Genomic DNA, 17474 nt, shown 5'->3' with positions numbered 1-17474 from the left:
GACTATATTATCAAACAGCTAATAATGTGTTGCAAATGTTACACAAACAATGCTACCGTTCGCCATCTCAGACAGAAACGCTTTGAACAACAGGCATTATAGTTCATCATAACATCGAGATATACATCATGTACATAATCAACTCGCTATATTGCTTAATGTACCTGATATTTCATATCAAAATAAATATATACAAGGATAACCCGGCTTCTCTCAAGATGCCATGGTTTCACTGCAACTGCAATTTCAAACCGTGTCTTTGTTCAACTGCAGTTTTAAGAAAATACTTGACAATGGTATTGACTTATGAATTTAAGCATATTAAAAACACAGCATAGACAGATAAACATTAAAAACTTGATTTTCACATCAGGGGGTCTTTAATGACAAACCTAGACAGTCAACTGTGAGTTCCAAGGTATACAGATGCCATATGCTTTCCCTGAAGCCATCCACTTGCAATATTTCAACTTATTTTTTTTAAATAATCATATTAGAAAAACTACATTACCCATGAAGCTGTGCAGAAAATTCCACCAATCATGAGTTGCCAGTTGTGGCAAAAAAGTAAGAACATAATAGACCCGGTCGCACTATGCTGTCAAAATACTTGAGTTTATTGGATTACATACATCAAAATATTTATGTCATTTGCAATGCTTCATGGGATTGTAGTTTTTCCCCTCCTCAATAAAGCGGTTAAGTACACCGTCTTGTACATTTGTTAGATCTTTGTTGTGATTCACCTCATAGCTGGTTGGTGTGGTTTATGGCTTACAACACTTTAACGAAAACATAATGGAAAAAATAGACTACTTCTGGAACCAATGATGCTGAAAAAGTGTGTGGGCTCTAATGTACTCTTATAAGGCCATGATTTATGAATTGTATTGTATTTCTGAATTGTTAATAATTTGGTTTATTGAAACCAATGCAGACCAAAATGATTTGACATGCACATCAAATTCTATTTAGAGTCTATATCTGGGTTGCAGCCATATTTCCAATACAGTGGTTATTGACATGGTTATATCAGAGTCAACATAACTCTGAGAATTTGAGCTCCTCACTGCTGCTAATCAGTTAGCTATCGCATTGTGGCTTTGCACATTTAAATCCAATCTCATGGTGAGGTGCCTAAAGATCCCTGGCTCCATGTTTATTTAGTTAGGCTTTGACTCACCAGTCAGAGCAGGTACTGCAGAAGTCCACGGCGTTGTCCTGCGGGCAGTCCTGACAGTGCCACCGTGCACCCTGGATGGGCTCCATGCCACACAAGTCACACTGAGTGAGAAAATAATAAAAAACCTAAAACAATGCTGAACATGACAAAAAGTCACATTATGTTGTTATACAGTTGTCTAAGAACCATAAAAGCCCTCGCTCTTAATAGCTTAGACTTCTCACTGAAAGAGTGACGGCGTTTATAGCTTGGAATATTCACTCAAAAAAGTTAATTTACTCATCCTCATGTTGTTTCCAAACCTGTACAACTTTCTTTCTCCCGCGGAACACAAGACAAGATATTGTGAACAATGTATCAGTGTTTCATTACTCTTTAAAATATATTTTGTTTTCCGCACATGAAAGGAAGTCACACAGGTTTGTAACGACGAGAGGGTGAAGTACATTTCATTTGGCAACAGAAATCACTGAGAAATCAGCATGGGAAAGACTGTTTGTGACAGATTGACAAATGTCATGTGTACCTTATAGCCGACGTGCTGCATGAGAGCGCTCTCAGCCTGGATCTCCTGTAGTTTCTGTTTCTTGAGTTTCTTCAGTTCCATCAGCTCCTTGTACTCCGGCAGGTGCCTCAGCTCCACGGGCACCCCTTCTTCATCCTGAAACATCACAGCAGGGTCAGAATGTTACAACACCCCTTGCCACTTCAGCGGTCACTACTACAAAGACCTATTCACACAAAGTCTAAAGTTAAACTCTACATCTCTCCTTCTAAGTGAGTCTGGCATATTATACTGGGTTCGACTTTATTTCAATGGTACACTTTAGACATTCTACTAAATAAGCAACTGCATGTAACCAAATTATTCTACTAACCTGAACCCTAAACTAATAGTCTACAAATACTGTAGTAGATTGTTGTCGTTAGTTACATACACATGTCGTTGCAAAGTTACTTAGGCTCTGTGTTCTCCTGGGATTAAAGGGATAGTTCACCCAAAAATGAAAATGTTATGTTTATCTGCTTACCCCCAATACAACCAAGATGGTGTGTTTGTTTCTTCAGTAGAACCCAAATGAAGTTTTTTAACTCCAACCGTTGCTCGTATAATCCATGTCAATGGGGTGTTTTTTTTCTATGAGAGCAACTATAAGAGCAAAAAAACATATTCATACGAATCCATATTAAACCCTGTGGCTCATGGCAACACACTGATGTCTTAAGACATTAAACGATCGGTTTCTGCAAGAAACTGAACAGTATTAATGTTTTTTTTAACCTCATATCAGACGAACCTCATCCAGTATTCCCAATGCCATTACTTCCTCCGAAGAATGTAAAAAAACGGCGTGATTATAGACAACCTGTGTGTACATAGATGCTCATTCCGATCAGCGATTGTGCCGGGTTTTTAACCTTCTTCGCCGGAAGTAATGGCGTTGGGAATATTAGATGAGATACATCAGCTATCAGGTAAAGAAAAAACAAATACTGTTCGGTTTATCGCAGAAACCTATCGTTTTGTGTCTTAAGACATCAATGTGTCGTCACAAGCCACAGGCTTTAATATGGATTCGTATGTCTAGTGTTTTTTACTCTCATGGAAAAAACACCCCATTGACATGGATTATACGAGCAACAGTTGGAGTTAAAAATCTGCATTTGTGTTCTACTGAAGAAACAAACACACCTACATATTGGATGCCCTGGGGGAAAGCAGATAAACATCAAATTATCATTTTTGGGTGAACTATGCTTTTTTAATCCCTTCGATCGTTTTGGTCAAACGGATCACAAATAGACATTCCCATTTACACCTGGTCTCTTTTGTCCACTTTCAACTACTTCTGTCCCTTCGGGAGGGTCTATGGACAAAATAAGCTCGGACAATTTGCATAAGAACGCGCTCGGTGACGATGGAAAAAAAACACTTGTTCTGCTGCGTCAGCCGCTATAACACATTGAACACGGTGAGTGCATGTTAGAAATCAGGAATGGTGAGAGAACTGTGCTTGGTACATTTTTAATCTTCAAACCAAACTTGGGTTGGGTCAGAGGTGACTCTACCAACCAGAATTAGTCTCGCATACGGCCGTTACCAGAGGCCAGCGATTATAGCTTATAAAATTATAAATATGGATATTTCTCTTACAAAAATATATCACTTCACCTTAGAAGGCATTTATTAACTGACTGGAGCCGTGTGGAGCACTTTTATGATGGATGGATGCGTTTTTGGGAGCTAACAAAAAAGTACTACCCACATTTTTTTTATATAACTCCAATTGCATTTGGCTGAAAGAAGAATGTCATATAAATTATAGAATAATTGGTGGAGTAATTTATAGAATAATTATGGAATATAATGCAGTCTTTTGTGGCTGTTCGAATACATTCGACCACATGAGTGTTTCGACTATGAAAGCAATCCTGTCTAATGTGTTTTCGGCTACCTCTGGAAGTGCTTGAAAGTAGAAAAGTTCAAAGTGTTTTAGACAGTTTACACCTGTATTTACCGTCATCCACTTGTGATCCGATCGACCAAAATTATTCTTAATATATCAGGTGCAAACAGGGCCTTATCTTCAGTAGAAAGCATTTTAGGGATCATCAAAGTGTTAGCAGATATTAAAGGGATAGTTCACTTTAAAATGTAAATTCTGTCATCCTTTACTCACCCTCAAGCTGTTTCAAACCTTTATGAATTTCTTTCTTCAGCTGAACACAAGGGAAGATATTTTGAAGAATGTCAGTAACCAAACAGTTAACTGGAGCCACTGACTTCCATAGTATTTTTTTTCCCTACTATGGAAGTGAGTGGCTCCAGTTAACTGTTTGGTTACTGACATTCTTCAAAATATCTTCCCTTGTGTTCAGCTGAAGAAAGAAATTCATAAAGGTTTGAAACAGCTTGAGGGTGAGTAAAGGATGACAGAATTTTAATTTTAAAGTGAACTATCCCTTTAAAGGGTAACTAAACCCTAAACCAATGTTTTTTAGTTAATGATCTGCAAGACTGGGGCTTTATTAATGCTGTTGATTGATTCGAGTAAATGTTTTGACATTTGGGTATAAAGTGTTTTAATTCTATATTATATGGTGTAAAACGTCTTAGTGCTGCCCTCTTGAGGTTGAATGGTGGCTACTGCAGTCTAATTTTTCTATTGGACGTTGTGGTGCTTCATGACGTAGGATGGTACTTCCAATGGCTCACTATCCACGCCCCTGGCACGAGCTCACCACGCCCTAAGAAATGTTTTCCCTTGATCACATGATGAAAACGGCTTCAGTCCAGTATGTATGAGCGCTCGTGTTACATGAAGTAGAAATATTATGAATGACATTTTCTCGTCACTTGCTTTCAACATCCCAATGAAGAAAATACAGATAAATAATGCAGTTGTAAGTACATGTTAAGCTTTTCTTGTGATATTTTGCCGCCCGTCATGTCTACAGATAATTTTTATACTTCAGACGCTTTCAGACAAACCCTGACAAGCAAATGGTTGCCGTGGTAATGAACAACAATACCGTAACGTGCTGGCATATAACTTTTATTTGAGGAAATCTGTTGTAATAGGCTATTAGGTTTGAACTTATTGGTCCTGTGCTTTTTTAGTGGCATTCAGTATAAGGATATGGCTGTTCAGTGTTCATAAATTAGTTAGTGGTCTCATTCTCTCTTGTGCTGCTGCTTCGCTAGCATGAATGAATCAATGAAAGCATCGTCGGCATCGGGAGTTAACGTAGTTTGAGCCAGTGGCTCGATTGATAAGGTTCTGTGTCTACAGACATTTCACCCTCCTCCACTTCAGGTGAAGGTGATGGAGAAAAGTCCTCTACTTAGATGACCGCTCTGTTGCAAAGCTTCTGTCCTCACTCCAGTCACTATCCATCTTTGCGAGTCTGACAGCTGTCAATCAATCCGTCACTGCGGGTCTCAGGTGCACCCCCCCCCCGCTCAGCCCCGCCATCGTCTCGTCCCCTCTGTCTCCGCCTACTTTTTCAGCATTTTTCAAATATTGCCAGTGGGCGGAGTTATGCTGTGAACAGGGGTTTAGTTACCCTTTAAGCAGATAGTCTACTAATAACGGTCTACAACTTAGTTGACATGTAGTTGCAAATTTAGTAACAGTTAGTATAATGTCTAAAGAGGACAATCAAAAAAGTGTTAATACTGCAATGACAGATAGTTTTATTTTTTGGTCAGGTAGAGGATACTGATCCGGTTCTCCCCTCATTTCCTGATATCTCTTCAATGTCACAACACAAATAAAATGTCAATTTGACAATTAATCCAAGTATTATCAGAAACGTCTTTACCCAAAATAATATTTTTGACCTTACAAATCATTTGAAAGTATGTATATTTCACTGTCAGTTAGTCACAACAGAGATGGTGTGAAATTAACTGGCATAAGTATATTTGTATGGCATTAATAAAACTACAAAATAGACTACAGTTCAAAATTTTGGTGTCTGTAATGTTTTTGAAAGAAGTCTTTTATTCTCACCAAGGATGCAATTAATCAATAAAAAAAATAAAAAAATAAAAATAAAATAACATTAGTAATAAACTATTTTTACAATTTAAAACATTTTTTTTCTTTGAATAAATTTTACAAATGTAATTTATTCCTGTGATGCAAAACTGAATTTCAGCATCATTACTTGAGTCTTCAGTGTCACATGATCCTTCAGAAATAATTGACATCATATGGTGATTTAAAACGATTGTGCTGCATAATATTTTTGAAACTGTGACATTTTTTAAAGATTCTATGAAGAATAGAAAGTTCAGTATAGACAGAACAATATTTATTTAAAATAAAAATATTTTGTACCGTCATAAATGTCTTTACTGTAACTTTTGATCAATTTAACACATTCTTGCTATATTAAAAATTCATTTGTGTCATTTTATTACTGCAGGTATGATCACTGTCTGCATGATCACCACAGCAATACAAATCAACATTGCAATGTAATAATGACAATTAACAGGTTGCAATTTTTATGCAATTTTTAGGTTATTGAATTCAGTCAATATTTCCATACAGGCATCAGGGCTTGTGATGTCACAATTTGTAATAAGTCTATATTTGATGCATGTAAGGTTCACTGATGATTGGTTATGTTCTCTGCAGGGTCCGCTGACCAGTGTCGCGTAAAGGTTACATATCAGAGACAGAGAAAATGTCAAGCGACTGCAGTCAGTTCACAGTCGCTCAACACACAGTTCAGCCGAGGAGACGCAAACATCGAGTCGCCTCTAATGATTTTGGCAGCGGTGCTTGTCAAAAAGCAGCACATCATTATCAAATGATCAAACATCAAGCAAATCCCAACTGTGGAAATGCCAGTTTGCAGTCTTTAATGGATTTCCTGTTTGAGAAAGGCCATCAAATGTTTGCCAGAGGGGAAGAACGGAAGCCACTATGATGAAACATGGCTTGAAACAGAAAACATGGCTTTCAAATGAGCAAAACATTTTTTTCATCCATCGATTTCTCATATTTATTTTTCCCTTCCCAGCTTCTAAATCAATTTGCTTGGATATGATTAATAAAACTCTGGCTTTCACTTGTTTAATCCCACATGCATTACTCTGATGATTAGTGACCGATCAATAACAGCCCACCCTGAAGTGGGAGCTCTCTGATTTAACTGGAGTTGAACTGAACTGACCGAATCATCCGCGCCGTTATCCTGGAGGCTATTGAAGAAGTGAGAACGCTCGTCCTCATCATCCATGTAGACGGGCGGCTCGTATGAGGTGAGGAACGTTGAGGGCCTGTACAGGTGTTTATTGAGGTGGTGCTGTCGCTTACTGGAGGCCTGCAATTACAGACAACATGCCCTACCATTAAATATGCACTAATAATGCATTTTAAAAGTAATTATATAATAAAACTTTACTGTTTACTGCACAAAGTTTGAGATAAGTAAGATAAAAAAATAAAAAAAGATTACTGTTCTGCAGTAATATACGGTAAAGACATGTATTTCTGAAAGATCACATGACACTGAAGACTGGAGTAATTATGCTGAAAATTCAGCTTTGAATCCCAGAAATAAATAATATTTTAAGATGATATACAAATAAAAAAGCTAAAAAAGCAGACTTTAAAAAAAAACACCTTACAGACCTTATTTTTTCTTTATTTTTGTATTGCTATATAAGCATCTGTGGCTATTTTCATAGAAAGATCAATATATTACAAATAAATATATAAACAAAACTTACACAGTTGTAGCAAAAAAACTAAAACAATTAATAGCCTTCTCACATAAATATATCAAACATTGGGTCACTTTATATTAGGTGCCTTTAACTATGTACTAACATTTGAATTAATCATTTGATATAATGCACTTATTGTGTACACGTTTTTACATTGTACTTACATTTTTAAAATGACCTGCATGCAATTACATCTATAATTTATTCCTGTAGTTGCATTTATAATTACACTGCTGACACTTCCCTTATGCCTAACCCTACCCTTAATCTTACCCAAACCAACACACCAGTCCTAGTCTCAGCCTCAGACGCCCACGGACCATTGGCTGAACGTCTGATGCATGTTACACTTATCTGAAAACACTTCAGGGAGTTTTGAAGTCTTCATCTGATTGGTTGAATTCTACATGGATGTCGGCGTTCTTTAACCGTCTGCCTGGAAACAAATGCCCTTGAACGGCCCTTGACCAATGAAAGCTGCGATAGAGTCCAGACCTTCTGCCATCAGTTCAAGTAGTTCAAAGCACAGTTAAAAACAACAGACTTTGCACCAAAGTGCTGTACAGTAGTAAGGAATATGAATAAAAACTAAACTAACTCATAAAATAACAGACACTGTAGATACGCCCCAACCAACTAAAAACCTATATAGTTCAGACAATGCCATAAAAGAATAATCTAGTCTTCAATCTAGCTTTGAAAGTGTCCAATGTGGGGGAGGATCTCACAACAACTGGAAGTGCCTTTCACAACCTTCGCAACTGCATATGCTCAGTCGCCATTGTCTAAAAGCATTAACTGAGGAACAGAAAGAAGCAATTGGTTACATGAATGGAGAGATATTGGTACAGAAGGAGGTTGAAGGAGATCGGCAATAGACTGTGGGGCTAGCCCATGCAAAGCTTTATAGATATACAACATTAACCTTAAAATCAACTCTGTATATCTGACTGGTAGCCAAAGTAAGGATGTGAGAACAGGAGTGATGTGCTCTCTCTTCCTAGTTCGCATCCGAAGTCTAGCTGCCGCATTTGGACCAATTGCAAATGATGTATTGAGGAATGAGATGAACCTATATATAGTGAATAGCAGTAATAAAGCTGGGATGGATCACTATTTCTTTCTTTGAGAGGAACTGTTTTAATATGGCAATGGACCGTAGATGAAAGAAGCCTCCTTTGATAAAAGAATTAATCGAAATAAGTCTGAATAAAAATAAAAAAACACCAAGGTTATTTACTTTTCTGTGCAATGTTAAAGCCAGGCAGCCTAATTGATTTTCAATATTTGCAATACACAATAGCCACGTTTCCACCGAAGATCTAATGAAGATCCAAATGAAATCGCCTCAGTTCTGTCCCCATTTAGCTTTAGGAATTTCTCTGACATTCACAATTTCATTTCCTCCACAGAGGAAATCATGTTTGTAATGTAGTTCCCATTGCTGAACTTAATGGGAAGATAAAATTGTGTATCGTCCGCATAACAGTGATAAGAGACATATTTCTGAAAGGCCGAGCCAAGAGGACGCATGTATATAGAGAGAAAAGCAGAGGACTCAAAATGGAGCCTTGTGGAACCCTGCATGTGATACATTCTAAAGATGAGTTGTGCTTTCCAATATTAACTAAAAATGTATGACCTTTGAGATATGAGGAAAACTTAATGCAACCCCCTGGATGCCAACCACTCCCTCCAGGCCATTTAATAACATGGAGTGATCTGTGTCAAATGCTGCGCTGAGATCTAAGATCTAAGAGAATTAAGATGACCCTGTCTATCTATTGGATATTCAGACTATTGGATTTTCAAAATATGATCAATTTGAAAATGGTCTATCTGCTATAAAAGGTTTTTCATTCCCTCGCTTCTTCACCATTCAAGGATTTGATCAAAACTAAAGGACCACGCAAGCCTCCACCAGAGGAGACTTAATACCACAGGTATACCATCTTCGGTCAGACAGTCCTGTCTGTCCGAGGTGGGAATGTGGAATAGTCTTCCTCTAACACTGAGAGAATACCCTGCATATAGCTCGTTCAAAGTCCAGTTGAAAAAAATGGTTATGGACAAACCAAAGTTGCACACATTAGTTGTAGTTGTATGCTATCTTAATTTTTGTATTTAGTCATGTGTACATGGATGAGTGTTTGTGAAGCTGAATGAATTTTGGAGTCTTATGTGAATATTGTTTATAGGACTTTTGATAACTTGTTGATAAACAATGTACTTTATATAGATGTACATTTTTATTTCTGTAATGTTTGTGTAACCTGTGTGAACTTGAGCCCGGGGACTATGGATGGAATTAGCCCTTTGCTACAATCCGGCATGTTTACATGCATGTATTCCATGTTTGTTCATTAACATGCACTGTCCCAATCAAAAACAAGATAGCACAAGATATAATTTGTCCCTTTTAGCAAAGCAGTCTCAGTACTATGAAATGTCCTAAATCCTGAGGAAATTTACACTCCCCTGATCAGAGAGCTATTTATTATGGCCAAAATGATGGGGGCCACAGAATAAAAAATGAGAAACGTCTGAGAAACATGAATAAGAAAATGTGATGGGATAACGTCCATAGAAGAATTAGTAAGTGTTAATGAAGAAACTATAGCTGGACAAGCAAGACAGGGTCAAAATGCCTGAAAGATCCGGTAGGCAGCAAGGGTTCAGGGCGAGATACAACTGGTGGAGATATTTGTGCTCCAATATCCTGAATTGTATCAACAACAAAATAAAATAAATAAAATCACGGAACTTTTCACAAATCTACATGTTGCAATCGGACAGCCTACTGATATAGAGTGCAGGACAGAATCTATTGTTTTAAAAATGACTTTGGGCCTATTGGCATTTTTTGCAATGACTTCAGAGACGTAATTAGCTTTGGCACTTTTGGCAGCAATTTGATAATGCTTTAAGGAGTTGAAGAACTTTTCCACTTGCTCTCTGCTTTCCTGCATTGCCACCGAATAGAGCGGGTATGATCGTTAGGCATGGGCTGGATATCCATCTTATATCTAGATCTCATTGATTTTAGAGGAGTTACCTGGTCTACAATATCAGTAAAAGTTGTGTATAATACTTCAGTTAGCTGTGAGGTGTCCATTGTACTAGTTAACACATCTGCAATTTGTGAGAGATAGGTGGCAGCGTATATCTCTTCACATTGTATAACTGTGAAAGGAGTAACAATGCGAGTGGTGTGACGCCACTTGGGTGTGATCGGAAATGCCAGATTCCAACACCTCAAGATTGATCACACGAGTAGAATCTGAAACTAGCTGTCAAATTAAAGGAATCCACCAGACACAGAAATTCCTTGACTAAAGGTTGGGATTTTCAGCAAATGTGAATGTTGAAGTAAAAAGCTCAAGCCACTCGAGCTAAAACGTTTTATTTGAAAGAGATCTGGCACTGAGTAGTGCAAATGTAACCGGAGAGGAGGCTGAAATGTTGAAGAATTTGACAGTTTGTATGGATGCGCATTCTAGCGAGCAAATGTGGTCAAGGTTGAAACCGCCCTTCCCAGACACTGGCTTGTTGGCATAGCGACGAGTAGTTGACCAGAATGACAGGATGCAGTTACTAAAGACATGGCTGGTATGGGACTTCTCGTAGATAAAATGAGATCCCAGATGAACATAATGGGGCTGACGTGTGATTCCTAAAGAGGTAATGAGTTCATATGTTTCTGCAGACAGATGAGAGGTTGAATTCAGGTAATTCAGTATAAAAATACATTCTGTTTGTGCTGATGCATGGCCGAGCAGATGAATCATGTGGGAATATCCAGATAAAAGGTCAGTTAGTTAAAACAATAGAAAAAAATAAAGCCAGAACAAACCCATATACACAAACCGGCTCATACCGCAAAGCCAAATCAATGCCAAGAAGCAGATGACAGGGGTATGGGACCAGGAAACCATTGGTTAAAGACTGCCAAGCCCCCATGGCCCACTGATCATTAATGAAAACCGGGGAGAAAGTGTAGGCTAACTCACAGGTATAGCAAGTGGATCAAGTCGTCAGAATGCCCAGGCAGTGAGGCTCACAAGCCAAAGTTGTAGTGAGGTTCTTGCTGGAGAAAACGTCCATAGAAAGTTCATTGAATGATCCACTCATACAATTATATCCACACGGCAGAGGACAGTCCCATAGTAAAATGTTTTGTTCGTGACACAGACTTGCCACGCAATGCAGCGGGCTTTCCCAGAAGGAGGAGAGCAGGTAATCCCACAGAGAAAGTCCCACGGAAGACACGGAAAACACAGCAGACAGTAAAACAGCACAGCAGAGAGCAGCGGCAGACAAGCACTCCAGCATACGCTCAACCGGAAATGGTCGGATCAGCTGTCAGTTTGAAGGTTTGGCTCCGCGAGACTACACCTGTCCCTATCTTTACCTGTATCCAACCTCAATATAAGCAAAAGTGTTTTGCAATATAATATGAACACAATAAGTAAGTTAAGGACACCTAATATATAAAGTGGGACACAAATATTATATAAGATTTTTAATTTCAATATTTGATCAAATAAATAAATAAATAAATAAAATAACTAAGATTATTCCTGGTGAAACATTTTTAAAAGCATCCATTATAGAACTTTCTGTGTAAAAACTTTTATGTATTATAAAAAGACCATTTTACCTTTTTGCTGTACATGCACACATTGGGTGTTCTGCCTGGCACTGGGATACCAGCTTTTGTCAGTTTTATGAAATATTTCTGTACCCTGCTAGCAACCTGTGAAGAAAAGGAACAAAGATTTGGTAAACAAAAAGAGCTTGCCCTAAATTCCCAGCTTAAGCTTTCCTACAGTGGCTTTCAGATGTTCAAACTCTTGTAAGATTAGTGAAAAAGACAACTGGGTATGTGCATGATTCTAAATCAAAATGTATGGCTTTTTAAGACCAGCACAAACAAAATTAATACCAAATGAGCAGTAGGGCAATGTCTCCATGGTGAGCAGTTAGGCAATGTCTCCATATTTAACCATAAAATTACTGTTAAAACAAGTTTTACAGTTGAAATACAGGTTCACAAAAACAACAACCAAACATTTTATAAAATGATAAGCCACACATTTCAGCCTTTAAGCCATGTTTTAAGAAAAGGGATGAGTAAAAAGTATCAATTATTATATTCATTCAAAATGAATAATATCATACAATCTTAATTGTTTAGATTTTTAGAATGCATATTAGCTGTAAATATACAGTTTGATTTTTGTTTTAGTCTGAAAAAAACAAAAACAAAAACAGACAAATTGAAAATGCAAATTCATTCATTGCGCTTATGGAATGGCAGAAATACAGTGGATACCCTGGAAACCCCTGTATACAAAGCTACTTTATTAAGCATTATACAGAGTTAAAACAAAACTTTCTGGAGACAATTCATAGATACATTCATATAAAAACACCAGTATTTTGATTGTGCATTGCGCATATTTATTATTTCATGAAATCATTGCCTTGTTTAATCCATAGACTGTTTAAAAAAAATCTGGACGTAGTGTCCATGACGTCACCCATAGGATTCCGATGAGACGAGCTGGCCGTAGCCATCTTGCCAGCACGCCATCGTGTGTCACCCCCGGATAACAGAAAATGGGCAAAGGGCCGGTGTCATGACAAATCCTGTCCGCCTGTTAAATCGTGTCCGCTGGTAGCGGTTTTAAATGCCTGATCATAAGTTGTTATACATGGTTCTGGACAAGCAATTGTTTAAAAATAAACTATGAATTCATTGCCATACTAAGTACACACATACACACGCAAAACATTTATTTGAAATATGTAATTGATTGCTATGGGAGCAAAAACATGTTTTGATTTATTTTGACTGATAATCTAAGTATCAATACAAAATCATGACATAGTAATGTACCTATAATGTATATAATAAAGAATTTAAAAAAAACAGCAATATACAGAAAAGGTGCACAAAATAAATAGATTATATACGAGATATGCGTATATCTTATATACTTATAGCTTCAGTTATATACTACTAGAATATGAAACATGATTTGTAAGACATTAAAGACAGCAAACAGCAAAAATTAAAACACGATTTTGTAAGAATTGTAATCAGGCTCTGAACAGATTACCTATTAAAATTTCTTTCAGCCAATATAATCACTCTGGGGGTCCTTGCGGACACAATTTCATAGCGGACAGGATTTGTCATGACACCGGGATGTGGGCGGAGCTGAGGTAACAAAATGACTAACAGACAGCAGATAAATGGCTATCCACCTTGTCACTCAAAGTGGCCACGCCCTTAATTATGCAGAACTTTAAGGCTTTATATAATGTAAACAAATTAGTTATTTAAAAAAATTCATACCCCTTACAGGTGCCATGAAGGGCAAAATTAGCTGTATAGACCAAAACCACAATTTGTATCAGGCTGTAAATATGTTTTTTTATACGTCTAGTGGTCAGTCGATGAATTGCAGTTTAAGTTACTTCCGTATTGGCTTCAACAGATTGGGGGAGGTTGCTTCTTGGTTTAAACATCACGTTATCCCATAATCACTGTTTCCATCCGCCGATTCCTGTTTTTCCGTTGCCAAATGCAAGATCTCTTGCTAAAATAATATCAAAAGTTTCTTATACCATTTAAGGTATTTAAGACTTTTTATGGCCTTAAATTTGATCAAACTAAATTTAAGACGTTTTAAGACTTTTTAAGGACCTGTGGGAACCTTATAAATAATAGAGAATACCCATTAAACAGAGCTGTAATGATATTCATTCGATGACTGCTTTAATTGAGCAGTGAAAAGGTGACTAGGGACTTGAATGGCCATCGAAGCTAGGAGAAGATCATCTTCTGAGAGGGTGACGGTGTAGAGCAGGGCCTGAAGACGCACCTGTTTGGCGGTCCTGTTGCCAAGTTCATCTGCGATCTTCTGCCAGCGTTTAGACTCGATCTCCTCTGGCGGGAACTTCAAAAGCAGCTGCTCCAACTTTTTCTACAAGATTCACACACGAGATGTGAAGCCAAACCTTACAGCTCAAGAGCTACAGAAAACTGTTCAGTAAAATGTACAATCAAGTATACAACAATCAGCTTCAGTCCACAAATACTGAATGGACAAGTAGCTTTCTAAGAGTGCTTACAACTGTTGGGACATAAATCTATTCTCAGTAGTTTGTCATTAAAAGTTCACATCCACTAAGAGCTCCTTCATACCTGCTCCTCAATGGTCCACAGCTGGTTGAAGGTGTCAGGTTTGTTCTGGTTGCACAGCCTCCCTCTGATCAACTGTACAAACACAGTCAGTCAGAAAAACCTCAAAGCCATACATGGACATTAACATTTAGATTTTCGGTGCAAACGAAAAAGGGAACTCCATTCATTTTCTCCATTCCCCTCGTGGCTGGTTTGTTTGGTTCATGGCTTCAAACCCTTAGTTTTTTTTTTAGTTTTTTGTCTTTGTTTTTTTAAATCCCTATGGGGAAAAAATATGGAAAATACTTCCAGAAGCAAAGTTAAGTAGCACTAAAAAAGCCACTGTTGCACTTTATTGGCAGCTGAATTGGATAATTTGTTCTACTAAAATGTCTTTATCTACCAAGAGACCAATGGAAATGGTTTATTCATAAAGTTATCATACATACACATTCTGTATAAAGGGGAAGGGGACATTTCTTGGTTTCCATAGATACCATCTTTTCTCTACATGCATGAAGATGGGCATACTGAACGAAAGAGACAGAAAGAACTGACTGGTATGAAAGCTAGTTTGTTGGAACACAGCACTTCCATAAACCAGACCAGGAAAAAACATTGAGAAACACTGTTTTTACATTCATTTGTCATCAGCACGCTTGCAGTACATTCCATGTGGAAATGTTAAAGCAGAATGAATATGGATGGAGATATTGTGCTCTCAGGGAAGATGTTGTGTATGCAGAACACATCAGAGTTGATGTCCTAGGGCTCAAGCACATATATAACAAGAAATATGTCAAGTTAAATGTTAGGTCTTGATCTTATTATGTATCGGATGCAGCGGTGTGTGATGAAACATGGTGAAATTGTAGGTCATGGGGAAAAAAATGAGCAAAGCATAAAAGAGAATCCGTAACCAGGTTTTCCTCTACAAAACACAACATGGAGGTTTCATGGAGTCAAGACATTGTAAATGATGACAGAATACAAATGACGGTAATCTGAGATTACCTGAGTTCTGCTACTGGACATGCTGTGTTCTGGACCGTCGCTTGACGGCAGGGAGGAGGAGTAGACAGATGAGGAGTCTCCCTCCTTCTTGGAATCCACAGGACTTTTTGGTCGAGCAGGCAACCCCACTACAGAAAGACAAAGAGCGTTTTAACTTAGGCATAATTCCTGTCCATGCATTTGCCTTTGAACAGACAAACCCAGAGCCACCGTTGGGTTGAACACTTCCCTGTGATGAGGGGGCCCACTAATGATAAAGAAAACAGAAAATCTAGTTTACATGTGTCATACGGGGAGTCCTCCCAAATAACTGGAAATGGCCAAATTGCCAATATATGTGATATTTCTTAACGCTGCTCTCCATTACACAACACTCTGCTTGTTGTTAGGATGACAGACCTCAGCGGTCTAATTAATGTCAAAATTATGGCCAATCAGATAAAAAAAAGGCATAGATTAATATTCACTGAAGATGAGCGTTTCAGCGTGGCACTTTCAGTTTTTAAAGCAAGAGTGCTTGCGTGGTAGGATATAAGTTGCTAAAGATTTCATATTTGACAACTGTTGTACGATGGATGCGTTTAATGACCCACAGTAACATAATGCAAATTACTCAACTTTTATAATGTAATTATGCTATTTTGAATTGAAAATATGCGATTATTTGAATAATGTCATTCATAACCAAATGTGATGAGAAAAAGATTGTCTTTTTGACAAACTAACAAGAGTGAATGTGTGCATATTTTTTATTGCATATTTGAATTTAATATGTGTGCATATAATTATATTTGCAAATAATTTACATGAATTATTTCACACCTATACAGACTATAATCAGATCTAGAACTTCTTTTAACATTCCTATTTGTTCTTTATTCCCTTAAATGATGTTCAAGAAATGGTTACGGCCTTGAAATCTTGATAAATAAAAAAAATCATAATTTCTCGATTTTTGAGAAGGTGCTCCGACAACAATCTGCACTTCCCTTCTTATAAAAATGTCAAATTATCTGATATTTTTATTGACCTTGACACACAATCTTGAGGATCGGCAGGAGTCCTCTCTCTGACATGATTTGCTGTTTTACATATGTCCCAACAGAGGACATACGGAAAAATGTTTAAATCCAATAATAAAAAAACAAACGTTTTGCCAAAATATCACCATCAACTTCAATTAACAGTATCACCCCACAAAAATATAATAGGAACTTTATTTAATATTAATTACATTGTATGTGTAAATTATGGCTCCACAATCTGATCTAATTGCAATTTTTCTGAAAAAATAATTAAAAAAACAAGATAAAAGGTGGGAAAAAATAAAAAAATAAAGTGCTTCTTTGTAGGGCTGCACAATTTGCCTCCAAATATGACTATAAAATAATAAATCACTGTAATTTTTTAAAGAAACACATTTAAGAAGAACAGTTATAGTTTTGTTTTACAGTATAATTGTAATAATTAAACAATAAAACATTACCATTAGATTAAAAAATAAAATATCAAGTGATTAATTTCTCCATTTTTAAATGTTAAACCATTCAACTTTTATATTGGAAATTGTAGCAGATTATTGCATTAATCCATATTACGGTTACGACAACTCAGTCTGGAAACCTGTACATTAATTTTTTACTGCTTATTTTACACTTTTGCAGGAACCAATCACAGACTGGCTTATCCACCTGGCGTGCTACTACGCGGGTTTAACATGATGACGGATAGAGAAGCAAAGGCTGATTACGCCTATTGTGGTCTGATTGGTTGAAAGACTATCCAATTGCATACAGAGTAATTTTAATTATGCTCGTTTATCACACCTTTTGTGG

At 37.2% G+C, this 17474-nt stretch overlaps 1 protein-coding gene across 2 annotated transcripts in view; it reads right to left on the bottom strand.

Annotated features, from left to right (window-relative positions):
- Positions 1-17474, bottom strand: part of zzz3 (zinc finger, ZZ-type containing 3) — a 45617-nt gene that overhangs the window by 2339 nt on the left and 25804 nt on the right. For both annotated transcript variants that reach the window (XM_067454287.1, XM_067454288.1), the window contains exons 5-11: positions 15640-15767; positions 14647-14718; positions 14324-14425; positions 12091-12186; positions 6875-7024; positions 1710-1844; positions 1184-1284 (exon numbers count right to left, since the gene is read on the bottom strand). In XM_067454287.1, coding sequence (XP_067310388.1) covers positions 1184-1284; positions 1710-1844; positions 6875-7024; positions 12091-12186; positions 14324-14425; positions 14647-14718; positions 15640-15767 — 784 coding nt within the window. The remainder of the gene's footprint in view (positions 1-1183; positions 1285-1709; positions 1845-6874; positions 7025-12090; positions 12187-14323; positions 14426-14646; positions 14719-15639; positions 15768-17474) is intronic.

Source organism: Pseudorasbora parva, chromosome 9 (assembly GCF_024679245.1).
Source record: "Pseudorasbora parva isolate DD20220531a chromosome 9, ASM2467924v1, whole genome shotgun sequence".
NCBI classification, from domain to species: domain Eukaryota; kingdom Metazoa; phylum Chordata; class Actinopteri; order Cypriniformes; family Gobionidae; genus Pseudorasbora; species Pseudorasbora parva.
The sequence above is the reverse complement of the archived record's forward strand: the minus strand, read 5'-3'. Positions and strand labels throughout refer to the sequence as shown.